The sequence below is a fragment of the Oryctolagus cuniculus genome, chromosome 7 (assembly GCF_051225735.1).
Source record: "Oryctolagus cuniculus isolate XC-2025 breed Fujian yellow rabbit chromosome 7, ASM5122573v1, whole genome shotgun sequence".
Classification (NCBI taxonomy): Eukaryota; Metazoa; Chordata; class Mammalia; order Lagomorpha; family Leporidae; genus Oryctolagus; species Oryctolagus cuniculus.
Window position 1 is genome coordinate 133,461,736 of NC_142873.1, and position 19,090 is coordinate 133,480,825.

At 43.4% G+C, this 19,090-nt stretch overlaps 1 protein-coding gene across 3 annotated transcripts in view; it reads right to left on the reverse strand.

The window, feature by feature from the left end:
- Positions 1–19,090, reverse strand: part of RLF (RLF zinc finger) — a 104,264-nt gene that overhangs the window by 49,164 nt on the left and 36,010 nt on the right. For all 3 annotated transcript variants that reach the window (XM_002715189.6, XM_089300922.1, XM_089300923.1), the window contains exons 3-4: positions 18,679–18,760; positions 12,158–12,290 (exon numbers count right to left, since the gene is read on the reverse strand). In XM_002715189.6, coding sequence (XP_002715235.3) covers positions 12,158–12,290; positions 18,679–18,760 — 215 coding nt within the window. The remainder of the gene's footprint in view (positions 1–12,157; positions 12,291–18,678; positions 18,761–19,090) is intronic.

Here is a 19,090-nt window from a genome sequence, read left to right on the forward strand (position 1 = left end):
CTCTTCAGCCAGATCCGAATGCCTTAAGGGCTGATTCTGAGGCCAGAGTGCTGTTTAGGACATCTGCCATTCTATGAGTCTGCTGTGTATCCCACTTCCCATGATGGATCGTTCTCTCCCTTTTTGATTCTATCAGTTAGTATTAGCAGACACTAGTCTTGTTTGTGTGATCCCTTTGACTCTTAGACCTATCAGTGTGATCAATTGTGAACTGAAGTTGATCACTTGGACTAGTGAGATGGCATTGGTACAAGCAACCTTGATGGGATTGTATTGGAATCCCCTGGCACATTTCTAACTCTACCATTTGGGGCAAGTCCGATTGAGCATGTCCCAAATTATACATCTCCTCCCTCTCTTATTCCCACTCTTATATTTAACAGGGATCACTTTTCAGTTAAATTTAAACACCTAAGAATAAATGTGTTAATTACAGAATTCAACCAATAGTATTAGAACAAAAAAAAATACTAAAAGGGATAAAGTATTAAATTGTACATCAACAGTCAGGACAAGGGCTGATCAAGTCACTGTTTCTCATAGTGTCCATTTCACTTCAACAGGTTTCCCCTTTGGTGCTCAGTTAGTTGTCACTGATCAGGGAGAACATATGATATTTGTCCCTTTGGGACTGGCTTAATTCACTCAGCATAATGTTTTCCAGATTCCTTCATTTTGTTGCAAATGACCTATTTCATTGTTTTTGACTGTTGTATAGTATTCTATAGAGTACATGTCCCATAATTTCTTTTTTATTTTTATTTATTTATTTATTTTTTTGACAGGCAGAGTGGACAGTGAGAGAGAGAGACAGAGAGAAAGGTCTTCCTTTGCCGTTTGTGCACCCTCCAATGGCCGCCGCGGCCGGTGGGCTGCGGCCGGCGCACCGCGCTGATCTGATGGCAGGAGCCAGGAGCCAGGTGCTTTTCCTGGTCTCCCATGGGGTGCAGGGCCCAAGCACCTGGGTCATCCTCCACTGCACTCCCTGGCCACAGCAGAGAGCTGGCCTGGAAGAGGGGCAACCGGGACAGAATCCGGCGCCCCAACCGGGACTAGAACCCGGTGTGCTGGCGCCGCTAGGCGGAGGATTAGCCTAGTGAGCCGCGGCGCCGGCCCCATAATTTCTTTATCCAGTCTACTCTTGATGGGCATTTAGGTTGGTTCCAGGTCTTAGCTATTGTGAATTGAGCTGCAATAAACATTAAGGTGCAGACAGCTTGTTTGTTTGCCAATTTAATTTCCTTTGGGTAAATTCCAAGGAGTGGGATGGCTGGGTTATATGGTAGGGTTATATTCAGGTTTTTGAGGAATCTACAGACTGACTTCCATAGTGGCTTAACCAGTTTGCATTCCCACCAACAGTGGGTTAGTGTCCCTTTTTCCCCACATCCTCGCCAGCATCTATTGTTGGTACATTTCTGAATGTAAGCCATTCTAACCGGGGTGAGGTGAAACCTCATTGTGGTTTTGATTTGCATTTCCCTGATTGCTAGTGATCTTGAACATTTTTTCATGTGTCTGTTGGCCATTTGGATTTCCTCTTTTGAAAAATGTCTATTGAGGTCCTTGGCCCATCTCTTAAGTGGGTTGTTGGTTTTGATGTTGTGGAGTTTCTTGATTTCTTTGCAGATTCTGGTTATCAACCCTTTATCTGTTGCATAGCTTGCAAATATTTTTTCCCATTCTGTCGGTTGCCTCTTCACTAGCCTGTTTCTTTTGCAGTACAGAAACTTCTCAATTTGATGCAATCCCAAATGTTAATTTTGGCTTTGACTGCCTGTGCTTCCGGGGTCTTTTCCAAGAAGTCTTTGCTGGTACCTATATCTTGCAGGGTTTCTCCAATGTTCTCTAATAATTTGATGGTGTTGGGTTGTGGATTTAAGTCTTTAATCCATGTTGAGTGGATTTTTGTGTAAGGTGAAAGGTAGGGGTCTTGCTTCATGCTTCTGCACATGGAAATCCAATTTTCCCAGCACCATTTATTGAATAGACTGTCCTTACTCCAGGGATTGGTTTTGGATCCTTGATCAAATATAAGTTGGCTGTAGATGTTTGGATTGATTTCTGGTGTTTCTATTCTGTTCCATTGGTCTATCCATCTGTTTTTGTACCATGCTGTTTTGATAACAACTGCCCTGTAGTATGTCCTGAAATCTGGTATTGTGATGCCTCTGGCTTTGTTTTTGTTGTACAATAAATCTTAGTGAAAATGGATCTTAGTGAAAAATAAGAATAGGCATAGGAGTGGGAGGAGGAAGAAGGGTAGGAGTCATTGTGGGAGTATGGGCACAGTGGGAAGAATCACAATTACTGTGTTCCTGGTTGTACTTATGAAATGCATGACGTTTGTAAAACTTAAATAAAAGGTTTCTGGGGAAAAATTTAAATTGAATTTATGGAACAAAATAGTATTCCACTGTGTTGATACACTGAATTTAATTAACCAACCCTCCTACTGATGTGCTTACAAGTTGTTTACAAATCTTTGGCAATCATCAATAACACAATTTACAACACTGTACACAGGTCATTTCACATGTTAAAACATCTATAGAAGGCCGGCGCCGCGGCTCACTAGGCTAATCCTCCGCCTTGCGGTGCTGGCACCCTGGGTTCTAGTCCCGGTCGGGGTGCCGGATTCTGTCCCAGTTGCCCCTCTTCCAGGCCAGCTCTCTGCTGTGGCCAGGGAGTGCAGTGGAGGATGGCCCAAGTCCTTGGGCCCTGCACCCCATGGGAGACCAGGAGAAGCACCTGGCTCCTGCCATCGGATCAGGGTGGTGCGCCGGCTGCAGCGCGCTGGCCGCAGCGGCCATTAGAGGGTGAACCAACGGCAAAGGAAGACCTTTCTCTCTGTCTCTCTCTCTCTCTCTCACTGTCCACTCTGCCTGTCAAAAAACAACAAAACAAAACAAAACAAAACAAAACAAAAACATCCATAGAACAAATTTTGAGAAATGGTTAGAGGCTTCATTCATTTGCAATGCAGACCTATAAAGTCACATTGCTCTTTAGAAGTTGCACCACTAGCAACACGAGTGTCCATTTCCTACGGCACTTTAGAAAGTTCTGGGTCCCAGAGATCCAGCACTGGAGATTTACCAAGCGGAGTCTGCATCTTGGTAAATCTATTTTTTTTTTAATTGAAATTCCATGGATATTCTAAAATGTAGCCAAGGTCAAAAGGCATGCAGGGAATATTCATTTTCTTCACATAATCACTAAACTCCATAAATAAACTTACAGTCATACTCCCTACTCAAATAGCTTCTCCTTACTTAGTTCTATTTTCAGTACTAGTATTCTCTCAATTACATAAAAATAAAATTTGAGATTATCCTTCCTCACTACCTCCTTTAAGAAAATTAAGTTATTGTGTCCTAGCAATTTCTTTTCTTTTTTTTTTTATTTTTTTTTTATTTTTTGACAGGCAGAGTGGACAGTGAGAGAGAGAGAGACAGAGGGAAAGGTCTTCCTTTTGCCGTTGGTTCACCCTCCAGTGGCCGCCGCGGCCAGCGCGCTGCGGCCGGCGCACCGCGCTGATCCGATGGCAGGAGCCAGGAGCCAGGTGCTTTTCCTGGTCTCCCATGGGGTGCAGGGCCCAAGCACCCGGGCCATCCTCCACTGCACTCCCTGGCCACAGCAGAGGGCTGGCCTGGAAGAGGGGCAACCGGGACAGAATCCGGCACCCCGACCGGGACTAGAACCCGGTGTGCCGGCGCCGCTAGGCGGAGGATTAGCCTAGTGAGCCGCGGCGCCGGCCCCCTAGCAATTTCTTAACTCTCAATGATTTAATTTTTCCATATCACTTCTGCCACATCTCCCCCTGTACCCTACCCTACCTAATATAAGATTCTGCTCTAGGGGCCAGCACTGGGGTGCATCAGGTTACGGTGCTGCTTGTGACACCATGAGTGAGCACTTATCCACTTCTGGTCCAGCTCCCTGCTAATGTGTCTGGGAGAGCAGCAGAAGATGGTCCAGTTTATTACCTGGGCTCCTGCCACCCAAGTGGGAGACTCAGATGAAGCTCCTGGCTTCAGCCTGGCAGAGCCACAGCTGTTGCAGTCTTTCTGGGAGTAAACTAGTGGATGGAAGATTATCTCCCTACCTCTCTCTTCTGTAACTTATTCAAATTAGTCTTAAAAAAAAAAAAAAAAGATTCTGCTCTACTTATCTCCCTATAAAGTTGTAAGCATTACCACAGAAGATAACACACCTGAAAACAAGCATATTATCTATACAATACATCCCCTTCTAAGTCTCCACAGCATTTACTTCTTTTATCACATTTAGTTTTCTCTTTAGATACAGAGCTAAGGGATTATAATATATAAGGTTAAGAAACAGGTTTTGGAATGCCTGATCTCAGGTTGAATCCTGATTCTGACACACAGTCATGAAACCCGATACACTGCCTTACCTCTCCAAACTCGTTTTTTTCACCTAGGTTAGAAGGGCCTGGCATCATGGTACAGTGGCTTAAACCACTTGGCCTTTGATGCTGGCATCCCATATGAACACCAGTGAGAGTTCCGATTCATCTACTTCTGATCCAGCTCCCTGTTAATGCACCTGGGAAAGCAGTGGAACATACTTCAAGTACCTGGACCCCTGTCACCCATGTAGGCGACCTGGATGAAGTTCTGGGTTCCTAGCTTTTAGCTAGCCCAGCCCTGGCTGTTGCAGCCATTTGGAGAGTCTCTGTATGTGTCTCTACCTCTCTCTTTTCTCATTAAAAAAAAAAAAAAAAAAAAAAATTAAGAGTAATACCCACTTCACAGAGATCAAAGAATCACAAATAAAATACCTGTGATACAGATACTTAACCCAAGGCCAGACACATAGTAAATGTTGAATAGTAATCACTATTACTTGTATCTCATTTATTATATTATCTGCTATTTGGGACCAAATTTAATTTTTGTATTCCCTACAATAAGCACAATGTCTCATAAACCACAGATATTTAACAAATCCATGTGCTTAGCAACTAAGTTTCATCGATTCCCAACAAAAAATTTTTAGCATCTTGAGAGCCAGTGCTGTGGTACAGCAGGTTATGCTCTGCATCCCATATCAGAGCATCATTTCAAATCCCAGCTGCTCAGCTCTCTGCTACTGCACTGGGAGAGCAACACAGGATGGCTCAAAGTGCTTGGGCCCCTGCGACCCAAGTGGGAGACCCAGATGGACATTGGGGCTCCTGGCTTTATCCTAGACCAGTCCTATCCACTGCAGTCATTTGGGTAGTAAATCAGCAAATACAAAATATGTATCTCCTTCTCTGTCATTGTCTCTCCCACTCCACCATTCAAATAATCTTAAAAAAAAAAATTTAGCAACTCATTTGGCCTCAAATTTTGCCTCCACAATTTTATCTACATAGTCTTGGGTATGAGTAACATCTTACCTGTTTTATGAATTAAAAAAGGGAGATGAAAGCACTAAAATAGTGTCCAATGGTAGGCTCTACAAATCTAAAAATTAGAGCTATTATTTCTAGGAGGTAAAACTATTTTTATCAATACAAGGGTATTTTCAAAATCTCAGACTGGGGCCAGCGTTTTGGCTCAGTGGATGAAGCCACCACCTGCAACGCTGTATTTTATATGCCTTTGGAATCCTGGCTGCACTTCTATTTTTTTTTAAGATTTATTTGTTTTATTTGAAAGGGAGAATTAGAGAGAGAGAGAGAGAGAGAGAGAGAGAGAGAGAGAGAGACTGACTGACTATAGCTGGTTCACTCCCCAGGTAGCTGCAGTGGCCAGAGCTGTGTAGATCTGAAGCCAGGAGACAGGAGCTTCTTCCAGGTTTCCCATGCGGGTGCAGGGGTCCAAGGACTTGGTCCATCTTCTACTCTTTTACTGCTTTCCCTGGATATAGCAGAGAGCTGGATTGGAAGTGCAGCAGCCAGGACTTGAACCAGCAACCCATACAGGATGCCAGCACTGCAGGTGCAAGCTTTACCTGCAATGCCACATTGCTGGGCCCTGCACTACTTCTAATCCAGCTCCCTGTTAAAGTGTCTTGGAAAGCAGCAATTTCCAAGTGCTTAGGCCTCCACCACCCACATGGGAGACTCAGAAGGAATTCCAGTTTCCTGGCTTTGGCCTGGCTCAAGCCTTGCTGTTAGCTTGAGCCAGGAAAGTGAACAAGTGAATGGAAGAACTCTCTATGTCCCTCCCACTCTCTCTGTTAACTCCACCTTTCAAATAAATAAATAAATAAATCCTAAAAGAAAAAAGCTCACAGAAAATGGAATTAAAAGATAATTATGACAATGTCTAACTAGCGCTGAATCAATTTTTAACACTCAGTTCAATCTTACATTTTAGAAAATAATTTTAAGGGGTTCGAGCTGTGGCATTAATGGGTAAAGCGGCTGCTTGTAGTGCCAGCATCTCATATGGGTGCCGGTTCAAGTTTCAGATGTTCCACTTCTGATCCAGCTCTTTGCTATGACCTGGGAAATCAGAAGATGGCTAAGTGCTTGGGCCCCTGCACCTGTGTGGGAGATCAGGAAGATCTTGGCTCCTGGCTTCAGACTGGTCCAGCTCTGGCTGTTGTGCCATTTGGAGAGTGAACCAGAGGATGAAAGACCTCTCTCTGCCTTTGTCTCTATAAAAACAATTTCAAGGGACAGTTGTTTAGTCTAGTGGTTAAGATGCCACTTAGAATGCACATGTCCCATATGATTTCTGGTTCAAATTGCAGTTCCTCCACTTCCAATCCAGCTTTCTTCTAATGTGCACCTTCAGAGGCAGTGAGTGATGGGCTCAAATAGTTGGGTCCCTACCACCCATGTGGGAGACCTGGATTGAGTTTCACGCTTTTGGCTTTGGCCTGGCCAGTCATGGCCACTACAAGCATTTGGGAAGTAAATTCATGGATAGATCTCTGTATCTCTTTCAAATAAAATAAAACTTATTTTTTAGGGGCTGGCTTTACGTCCATCAGGTTAAGCTGCTGCCTGTGACGCTGGCACCCTCTATGGACGCCAGTTTTGAGTCCCAGCTGCTCTATGCCAGATTCAGCTCTCTGCTAATGTACCTGAGAAAGCAGAAGATGGCCCAAGTGCATGGGCCCCTGCACTCATATTTGAGACCTGGATGGAGTTCCAGGTTCCTGGCTTTGGCCTGTCTCACCCTTGGCTGTTGTGGCCATTTGTGCAGTGAACCAGCAGATGGAAGATCACTCTCTCCATTTCTCTCTCTGTAACTTGACCTTTCAAATAAATCTTTCTTTAAAAGTTTAAAATTTGGGTGGCTCTCTGTCACTGCAGGAAAAGCCACCAGCAGCACTAGCATTCCACATGGGTACCTGTTTGAGTGCCAGCTGCTCCATTTCCAATCCAGCTTCCTCCTAATGTGCTTGGGAAGGCAGTGGAGGATGGCCCAACTTCTAGGGCCTCTGCACCCATGTGGGAGACCTGGAAGAAGCTCCTGGGTCCTAGCTTTAGCCTGGCCCAGCCCCAGATGTTGCGGTCAAACTTTGCAGCCATTTAGGGAATGGACCAGAGGATGAAAGATTTCTCTCTGTCTCTCCCTGTAACTCTGCCTTTTAAATAAAGAAACCTTTCTTAAAAAAGCTTTTTAAAAAAATTTAAGTAGTATATTTATTTAAAGATTTATTTTTCACTTAAAAGGCAGAATTAAGAGAAAGACAAAAAGAGAGATCTTGCAGCCACTGGTTCTCTCTCCAAATGGCCAGCATGGCTGGAGCTGGGCCAGACTTAAGCCCCCATGGGTGCTCTCACGTGGGTGCAGTGTTCCAAATTCTTGGGCCATTCTCTGCTACTTTCCCATGTGCATAAGTAAGGAGCTGGATCAGAAGTGAAGCAGCTGGGACTCAAACTGATGCCCATAGAATACCTGGCAGCATAGACAGTGGCTTAACCCAGTACACCATAGCATCAGCCCCTTTTAAAATACTTCTATGATATCAATGTTAAGTTTACTTTTTAAAAGAAAATCTACCCATATCTATAATATTTAATATAATTAAACATACACTGAGAGGTAGGCATGTAACCTAGCAGTTAAGATGTGGATTAAGATGCCCACGTCCCATATCAGAGTATCTGAATTCCATCCATACCTGGCTCCAGTTCCTGACTCCAGCTTTCAGCAAATACAGACCCCGGGAGGTGGCTCAAGCTGACTGGGTCCCTGCTACTCACACAGGAGACCTGTACTGAGCTCCTGACTCTCAGCTTTACCTAGGCTTAGTGCAGCCCTGACCATTAAGGGTGTTTGGAGGGTTAAAGCAGACCGTCCTTCCTGCTATCCGCCTCTCAAATAAACAAATAATTTAAACATACAAACACTCATTGAAAAATCTCCCTCATTTGTGAGTCTTTCTGTATTTTATTTTTTCAAATACTTCAATATAATTAAAAAAATCCTATGCCTTTCCTCCCACCTAGATTCAACAATTGAACTGTTTTGAAATGTTTGTTTACCTAGGTTTTCTTCTAAAGCATTTATAACTAAGGTGCAAACACCATGACATCTCATATATACATCATAAGGTAAAACAGTAACACTTAAGGTGCAATTAAATGTTTACAGGCTTTTTTAATTAAAAAAAAACACTAAATTGAAAAGCATTCAGTTTTTGGAGGTTGAAAACTGTACTTTCACACTTCTGATTATGACTTTATTGAACAAAAAGCAATGAGATGATAATTACCTCTTTTTTTTTTCTTAATTTACTTATTTATTTGGAAGGCAGAGTAAAAGAGAGGCACAGAGAGAGAGAGACAAAGAGAGAGAGGTCTTCCATCCGCTGACTTACTCTCCAGTTGGACCCAAGAGCAGGAGCTGCACTGATCCAAAGCCAGGAACCAAGAGCTTCTTCTGGGTCTCCCAAGCAGGTGCAGGGGCCCAAGGACTTGGGCCATCTTCTACTGCTATCCCAGGCCACAGCAGAGAGCCATATCAGAAGTGGAGCAGCCGGGACTTGAACTGGCTCCCATATGGCGTGCTGGCACTGCAGGCAGTGGCTTTACCTGCTGAGCCACAGAGTCAGCTCTGATAATTACCTCTTTGTGATGTCAAGTATGCTAATATCTATACAGTGGCAGTATATACAAAAGAAATTTTGGGGGCCGGCACTGTAGCGCAGTGGGTTAACACTCTGGCCTGAAGTGCCAGCATCCCATATGGGCGCCAGTTCTAGACCTGGCTGCTCCACTTCCTGTCCAGCTCTCTGCTATGGCCAGGGAAGGCAGCAGAAGATGGCCCAGGTCCTTAGGCCCCTGCGCCTGCGTGCGAGACCCAGAAGAAGCTCTTGGCCCCTGGCTTCGGATCACGCAACTCCAGCCATTGCGGCCAACTGGGTAGTGAACCATTGGATGGAAGTCCTCTCTCTCTCTCTTTCCCCTTCTCTCTCTGTGTAACTCTGACTTTCAAATAAATAAATAATCTTTAAAAAAAAAAAAAAAAAAAAACAGCTCTGCTCTCCAATCTTTTGGTATGAAATTAGGCTAAGGCCACAGGTTGCCGCCCACCACTTATTCTGTAACCCTTATTCCCTAGATATGGCAGTACTTAAAAGTCTTAAAGACAGTGGGTGCTTAACTGATATTTACTGAGAGAATACCATTGTATTTTGGTTAAATCATGATTCTCTCCATTTTTTATTTTTTTAATGTGAAAAAAATGAATTACTAATAACTCCAGAGGTGAGGAGACATTTGATTAGTGCACCAGAAGAAATACTGAGGATGCTTAACTCAATTTCATGTTTTTTCACTCCCAGACTTGGACCTGCCTATATACAACATGCATTCTTCTCTGCCCCAATCAAGACTTATTTGTACCACGTAATTCTGGGATGCTGTTGAAACTACTTGGCTTTGTCCTCTACTACTTCTATCAACATGGTTCGTATTATAACTTTCATTTGCCTGAATTTACAAAGGGATGTCATTTATTGAGGACCTCAACACAAATCTCATTTCAATTTAACAGCCTTTTCCCTCGCTCTTTGTCAGTGCAATAAGCAGAATTACTAGAGAAGAAAATCTAATTGCCCCTATGCTAATCTTCTCGCTGTATAAAAAGGTGCAAAAGGCACATATATACCAGCAGGTGGTTAAAACTTGATGCATATTTTAAGACACTAGCATTCAAACTGTTTGTTGATGCCTCAAAATATATAAAGACATCCAAATTAAAGATATCTCAGTATAATAATTGTTCTGAAATCTGTTTTTATTTCAGAAATAAAATTTAACAGAATGTGATTCTTTGAACTTTCCATTCACTAGAAGTAAATGAAGTTAAAATTGTTGGCTGTATCAAATGAGGTACGATTAGTGTCTAAATTGCAAATACTAACTCAAATCCAAATTTTTCTGGTCTCAAATTGACAACTTTGGGGAAAAAACTTCCTTCTTAAGATGGTTAAGATGCTTAGCTTAACTTCTTAGCAGTTATTAGAATGCTCTTATCAGATCATTGTCCCTCCAGCCCTCCTGGACTTTTGGGGCTAATGTAATCCCATACAACTCTTGCTTTATAAAAAAACAAAAGGAGGGAATGTTAGTAAAATGGTGGTCTTGGGGCCAGTGCTGTGGCCCAGCGGGTTAAAGCCTTGGCCTGAAGCGCCAGCATGCCATATGGGTGCTGGTTCTAGTCCTGGCTGCTCCTTTCCGATCCTGTATTTTGCTATGGCCTGGGAAAGCAGTAAAAGACGGCCCAAGACCTTGGGCCCCTGCACCTACGTGCGAGACTTGGAAGAAGCTCCTGGCCCCTGGCTTCAAATTGGTGCAGCTCCGGCTACTGTGGTCAATAAGGGAGTGAACCAGCAGATGGAAGACCTCTCTCTCTCTCTGCCTCTCCTTTCTGTGTAACTCTTTCAAATAAATAAATAAATCTTTAAAAAAGAAAAAGAAAAAAATGGTGGTCTTATTTGTGGCGCTAAAATCTGTGACCCAGACACCATATTAGGCCTTGACTTCTGTCACCACACTGCACAGTAGGCTTTGATCCTGAACCTCATGGTCCAACCACTGGTGTCAGTTCCATCTCCACCCTAATGGGAGTCGCCACTCCTACTTCCCTACCCAGCCCCTGACAAAGGGATATTATGACCATTTCCCGGACATGTGTTCTCTTTATCCTTCTTCACCCCTTCCCTCCAGTCTGTTGGGTTTCCCCACCAATAAACACACACACACACAGATGCCCTTGTCCCTTATAGGAGAACCTAGGTTAGATTCCTAGCTCTGGCTCCTGACTCCAGCTTCCTACCAGAAAGGTTAGATTCTGGGAGGCTGCAATGGATAACTGAGCTCCTGCCACTCACTAGGGAGACTTGAATTGTGTTCCTGGCTCCAGCTTTGTTTTCAGCCGAGCCCCATCCATTGCAAATATCTGGGGAGTGTACTCAGGGATAGGAGATCTTTCTTTTGTCTCTCCCTCTGTGTTTCAAATAATCATTTTTAAAAAGTTCTACAGGGTTGGTGTTACACAGCGGCTAAAGCTGCCACCTGCAATGCTAGCACACCAGTTCATATCCTAGTTGTTCCACTTTTGATCTAGTTCCCTTCCAGTGGTCTCGGAAGGCAGTGGAAGGTGGCCCAAGTATCTGGGCCCTAACACACATGTGGGAGACAAAGATGAAGCTCCTGACTCCTAGCTCTTAGCTTCATCCAGGCCCCGCCCTGGCCTCTGTGGCTATTTGGGAAGTGAACCAGCAGATAGAAGATATCTCTCCCGCTCTCTCTGTAACTCTTTCAAATAAATAAATCAATCTTTAAAAGAAAAAAAGTTAATTAAAAAACTTCATTCTTTGTATTTTTATAAAATATATAATACCAATGATTTCATAAGTAAAAAATAAAAAAGCAATTATTTTCCTGGCCCTAAACTGGTACAACTAGTGGTCAAATCATAAGCAAGACAGTGCCATATACCAAGGACTAAAGTAGATTACAGATTTCAACTTCAGGAGTTTTATATGAATGTTGTTACAAAATGCAACGTTTTATAATAAGTACAAAGGGAAAATTAAAACAATACCTAAAAACACAAGAATCTCTACTTAAGTAACTAAATCAATAATGCAAATAGTTAAATTTTTAACCACAGTTGATTTCAATTAGCACTAAATCCTCCTCTAATGCAGTCAATAAAGTTTTAAGACTTACCTTCTTCTGTTTCTACTGGCTGTTGAGACAGAATCTTAAGAAGAACTGGGTTTTTCCATACCCCTTCCTTGGTAACATGAACCAATATTTGTAGGTTATTATTCCCAAATTCCAATAATGCATCATGTGACTCCTAAAATAAAAAAAAGCACATCCAGAAAACAGGCTAATAATTATTAAAAGTAGTTTTGGGGGGCAGTCATTGGCACAGTGATTAAGACATCTACATCTCGGCTGGTGCCGCAGCTCAATAGGCTAATCCTCCACCTAGCGGCGCCGGCACACCGGGTTCTAGTCCCGGTCGGGGCGCCGGATTCTGTCCCGGTTGCCCCTCTTCTAGGCCAGCTCTCTGCTGTGGCCTGGGAAGGCAGTGGAGGATGGCCCAAGTGCTTGGGCCCTGCACCCCATGGGAGACCAGGAGAAGCACCTGGCTCCTGCCTTCAGATCAGCGCGGTGCGCCGGCCGCAGCGCACCAGCCGTGGTGGCCATTGGAGGGTGAACCAACGGCAAAAAGGAAGACCTTTCTCTCTGTCTCTCTCTCTCTCACTATCCACTCTGCCTGTTAAAAAAAAAAAAAAAGACATCTACATCTCATTTTAGAGTGCCTGTGCTCAAGTCGTGGCTCTGCTTCTGATTCCTGCTTCTTGCTAATGTGCACACTAGGAGGTGATAGCTCAGAAGTTGGGTCCCTGTCATCCACAGGATTAAGTTCTGGTTCCAGAATTTACCCTGGCCCAATCAGGAGCATTTGGGAGTTAACTAACCTGTCTGTCTCATTACCTCTCAAATAAAGAAATGCTTACAATCAATTTGCTTTTGTTCAATATATCTAAACATTTATGAACTGAAAAACCTATAACTTGGATCTTTTAAAAATTAATAAGCAAAAAGACTCTCTCTCACTGTCCACTCTGCCTGTCAAAATAAATAAATAAAAGAAAAAAAATACTATATCCAAAAAGCACCACTGAGGGGAAGGAATTTGGTGCAGCAGTTAAGATGATAATTGGGAACCCAACATCCCACACTGGAATGACAAGGTTTGAGTCCAGGCCCTACTTCTAATCCTACTTCCTGCTAATGTGCTAATATACTTGGGTCCAGGCTACTCACATGGGGAAACCTGGATTGAGTTTTGGGCTCTTGGCTTCAACCTGCGCCAGCCTTAGCTGCTGAAAACATTTGGGGAATGAACCAGTGGACGAACAATTTCTTTGTCCATCTCTGTCTTTCAAATAAAATGAAATTAAATACTTAAAAACATTTATTTTAAAACTTTGTTGCTTCTTTTTTTAAAATAAACTGAGATGTTTGCACTAAGTTAAATAGAACCTTTAGTTCTAAAATTTCACTCAAAATTATCACCACAATTCAATTTAGGCTATTGCATTACTACAGGATATCTGGAGTAACCTAATATTAAGACAGTTTGTTATTAGAAGAGAGTATGAAGATCTGATAGCCCTCCTAACAGTTTACTTAATTATTTTAAAGTCATTGGTACTAACAGATCTATAGGCAGTCATCAAAAAGTTAAATCTATATGTGCACTCCTAGACACATGCCCATGATAATTATTAAAAAAATAAGTTGTGGGCCGGTGCCGTGGCTCACTTGGTTAATCCTCTGCCTGCAGAGTCGGCATCCCACATGGGCACCAGGTTCTAGTCCCAGTTGCTCCTCTTCCAGTCCAGCTCTCTGCTGTGGCCTGGGAAGGCAGTGGAGGATGGCCCAAGTGCTTGGGCCCCTGCACCCACATGGGAGACCAGGAGGAGGCTCCTGGCTCCTGGCTTTGGAACGGCACAGCTCCGGCTGCAATGGCCATTTGGGGGGTGAACCAACGGAAGAAAGACCTTTCTCTTTGTCTCTCTCTCACACTGTCTATAACTTTGCCTGTCAAGTAAACAAAACAAAATAAAACAAAACACAAAAAGAAGTTGTGGGGCTGGCACTGTGGTGTAGAAGAAAAGCCACCATCTACAGTGCCAGCATCCAAAATGGGTGCCAGTTTGAGTCCCGGAGCCTCCACTTCCGATCCAGCTCTCTGCTATGGCCTGGGAAAGCAGTAGAAGATGGCCAAAGTCTTTGGGCCCCTGTACTGCATGGGAGACCCAGAAGTTCTGGCTTCAGATTAGCCCAGCTCTGATTGGTTCAGCCATTTGGGGAGTGAAGCAGAGGATGGAAGACTTCTCTCTCTCTCTCTGCCTCAGCCTCTTTGTAACTCTGCCTTTCGAATAAATAAATAAATATTAAAAAACAAAAACAAAAACAAAAACACCAAGTTGTAGGGAAAGGCATTTAGCCTAATGATTAAGATACCAGTTAAGGGTGCCCATGGCCCCACATGGTAGTACCTGTGTTTGATAGTGGCTCAGGCTCCTGACTTCAGCTTCCTGACAATACAGACCCTGGGAACCAGCAGTCATGGTTCAAACAGTTGAGTCCCTGGTTATCTATGCAGGAAACCTGAATTGAGTCTCCACCTCACAGCTTCAGCCTTAGTCCAAAGCCATCCACTGGAGGCATTTAGAGTATAAACTAGCAAATAGTAGCTCTCTTTCTCTGCCTGCCTCTCAAACATATTTTTAAATTAAAAAGTTGTGGGCTAGCACTGTGGCATAGCTGCCTCTCAAAGTGCTGGCACCCCATATTGAGTGCAGGTTCAAGCCCCTGCTACTCTACTTCCAATTCAGTTCCCTGATGGTGGCCTAGGAAAAAGCATCAGAGGATGGCCCAAGAGTTTGGACCCCTGCCACCCACATGGGAGACTTGGAAGAAGCTCCTGGCTTCAGCCTGGCTCAAGCCCTGGCCATTGCAACTGCTTGGGAAGTGAACCAGCAGATGGAAGACCTCTCCGTGACTTTCAAATAAATAAAATCTCTAACAACAACAAAAAAGTTGCAAGGAACTGGTGTTGTGGCATAGCAGGTTAAGCCACCATCAGCAGCATAGGCAATAGGCATTCCATATGGGCAGTGGTTCAGGACCCAGTTGCTCCACTTCTGATCCAGCTCCCTGCTAATAAGCCTGGGAAAGATCCAATGCTTGAATTCTTACCACCCATGTGGGAAACTGGAAAGAAGCTCCAGGCTCCTGGCTTTGGCCTGGCCTAGGACAGGTTGTTGTAGCCATTTGGGGAGTGAACTAGAGGATGAAAGAGATAGATCTCTCCGCCTTGCAGCGTCGGCACACCGGGTTCTAGTCCCGGTCGGGGCGCCGGATTCTGTCCCGGTTGCCCCTCTTCTAGGCCAGCTCTCTGCTGTGGCCCGGGAAGGCAGTGGAGGATGGCCCAAGTGCTTGGGCCCTGCACTCCATGGGAGACCAGGAGAAGCACCTGGCTCCTGCCTTCAGATCAGCGCGGTGCGCCGGCCGCAGCACGCCAGCCGTGGCGGCCATTGGAGGGTGAACCAACGGCAAAGGAAGACCTTTCTGTCTCTCTCCACTCTGCCTGTCCAAAAAAAAAAAGGAAAGAAAAAAGAAAAAGAAAGAGATAGATCTCTTTAATTCTGACTTATAAATAAACAGATTTTTTGAAAATAATTGTACAAATTAGGTTCTCATTTTTTATTAAAAATGAATTTTAGATCATGTATTTTCTTTTTTTTTTTTTTTTTTTTTTTGACAGGCAGAGTGGACAGTGAGAGAGAGAGACAGAGAGAAAGGTCTTCCTTTGCCGTTGGTTCACCCTCCAATGGCCGCCGCTGCAGCCGGCGCACCGCGCTGATCCTGGCAGGAGCCAGGAGCCAGGTGCTTTTCCTGGTCTCCCATGGGGTGCAGGGCCCAAGCACCTGGGCCATCCTCCACTGCACTCCCTGGCCATAGCAGAGAGCTGGCCTGGAAGAGGGGCAACCGGGACAGAATCCGGCGCCCCAACCGGGACTAGAACCCGGTGTGCCGGCGCCGCAAGGTGGAGGATTAGCCTATTGAGCCACGGCGCCGGCTCAGATCATGTATTTTCATATCCATAGGAAAAGACATGGAAGAAGAGTTAGAGAGCTGTAAGCAGTGAATGAGAATGTTGTGACCTAGTCTGATACTATCCTCTTATCAAAAATATCATCAGTATTGCTCTCTGCCTTGTCTACTTATCATATAAAATAAGAAAAACTGATTTTGCCTGGCGCCGTGGCTCAATAGGCTAATCCTCCACCTAGCGGCGCCGGCACACCGGGTTCTAGTCCCGGTCGGGGTGCTGGATTCTGTCCCGGTTGCCCCTCTTCCAGGCCAGCTCTCTGCTATGGCCAGGGAGTGCAGTGGAGGATGGCCCAAGTGCTTGGGCCCTGCACCCCATGGGAGACCAGGATAAGTACACGGCTCCTGCCAGTGGATCAGCGCGGTGCGCTGGCTGCAGTGCGCCGGCCATGGTGGCCATTGGAGGGTGAACCAACGGCAAAGGAAGACCTTTCTCTCTGTCTCTCTCTCTCACTGTCCACTCTTCCTGTCAAAAAGAAAAAAAAAAAAAAAAAGAAAAACTGATTTTATCTTTCAGATTTCAATACAACCTGCATAATTTTTATTTTATTTTCTTTTTTAAGATTTATTTATCTGAAAGGCAGAGCTAGGCAGGGTTGGAGGGGGCAGATATCTTCTATCCATTGGTTCACTCCCCAGATGGCCACAAAGGCCAGAGCTGGGCCAGGCTGAAGCCAGAAGCCAGGAACATCATCTAGGTCTCTCACATGGATGGCAGAGCCCAAGTACTTGGGCCATCTTTCGATATTTTCCCAGGCACATTAGCAGGAACCGGACTGGAAGTGGAACAAACAGGACAGGAACCGGCACCCATATGGGATGCCAGCATTGCAGGTGGTGGTTTAACCTGCTACACTACAATGCCAGCCCCCAGAGTCTGTATCGTGTATTTATCTGTATCCCTGATGAATTTATTTTATTAAACACATAGTCAAATATATATCCTATATTTCTGATAAAAACTGAAAATACACAAATAGAAGAAAAGGCAATTATTTTATTCAGGCAAACAATCTAAGAAAAGAAGAAATAGGGAATTATTTTCAAAAAACATCTGATAAAAATAATAATATGGGTCCTAATAAGTAGATCTGTCTTTCGAGAGTGCCATGTACAAAGACGAAAGTGTTGTTAGGCCTCAAAACATAGTAACAAAAGCCAATGTGCCTCCTCCGCCTGAGGCGCCGGCACCCCGGGTTCTAGTCCCAGTTGCTCCTCTTCCAGTCCAGCTCTCTGCTGTGGCCCGGGAGGGCAGAGAAGGATGGCCCAAGTGCTTGAGTCCCTGCACCTGCATGGGAAACCAGGAGGAAGTACCCGGCTCTTGGCTTCGGATCGCTGCAGCGCCGGCCATAACGTCCATTAGGGGAGTGAACCAATGGAAGGAAGACCTTTCTCTGCCTCTCACTGTCTATACCTCTCTCTCTAACTCTGCCTGACCAAAAAAAAAAAAAAAAAAAAAGTTAATGTGCCATTCATGGACAATGATTTCAGCAGCTGTGAATATTTGAGAAATTAGGACTCTATTACAGAGACTAAAATAGGCCAAGAATATGAAAAAGAATCCTCTTCCCAAACAGAATAACATTAACATTTTATCATTACATTCTGGGTTATGCATTCTAGAGGAAAGAAACTTCCAGATAATACAATGTGTCTGTTAATATACAAATCTTTATTTGTGCTCACATCAAACAGGTCTAAGCTACAATGGAGTTTTGTTCTCAAGGATGCGGTTAACAAAATACGGTCTGGGATTAAATGTGGTTTAACTTTAGGCAAGCTAATTAATCTCTATGCCTATCTCCTCATCTGAAAATGGAAATTCAAATAGTTCTCACATTAAAAAGTGGGTAATTTGATTAAGAGATTTACACATAAAAGGTTATGTGAAACAGTGCCTGCCACATAATCAGTGATGAGTAAATGACCGCTACCATCTTTTTTTTTTAGATAATTTTTCTGTCCCCATCAGAACAAACTTTCTGCCTGTTGGCTGGCATTGGACTTGCTTTTCCTCTTATCCTGTACTCCCCACTTCCTAATTTGTTATGAAAAGTTCACCTACCAAGAAACATGATAATCATGCCAACATGAGGGCCCAAAAAGTTCTCCTTTCAGGAACAGAATCTGTAATGACCAAGTCAGTAGGCAGTTTGACATATTTATAATGCTTGGCACATACCTGAAGTGCTGGAAGAAAAAACTGAATCCTAGCGGTGATAAAATATTTTGTATACTTAAGTTTACCATATAAGTATACTATGAGCAATCCTAATACTGCTACCTTATAACCATGTACGACTTCAAATTTTGAATGCATAATTCTGCCTAAGCTATATTTTTAAATAATGAAAACCAAATGAAATAAAAAAATCTATTTTTAGTATACCTGCATGTGCTGAGTCTGTTTTCTCATTTCATGAAGGCAGTAATACCAATATATAACGAATTGTTGTTATTCTAACTTTTCTATTTTAATATGCTGACAGTAATTAACTAGGACTCTTGGGCCTAATATAGAGAATGTTTTCAAGTTAAAATCAGCTTACCTGTAGAGACTGAAGGAATGGTACCCAGACTTCACATGGCAGTTCAGTTTCAGGCACTGAAAGCAGCAATTCAAAACAACTCCTATAATACAAATAACTAAGTAAGTAAATGGAGTGGTTACAGTAGTAAATATAGTATGCTGACAACACTGAATATGCATTTTACTTTTGTTTAGACTATTTAAAAATCTTTTACTCTTCAAAATTTTCTTCAAAGTAACTTTATTGACTTTTTAACTTTAAAAAAGGGTAGAAAAACAGAAAGAATTATATTTACACTGTTGTTTTAATATATTTAGTAAAAATATAAGATTTTTAGAAATCACATTCCAAGTAGTTTTATCTAATTTATTTGGGTATAGGAAGATACTATATAGAACAATTCTGGTTCAAGAAGACAAAAACAAGAGTT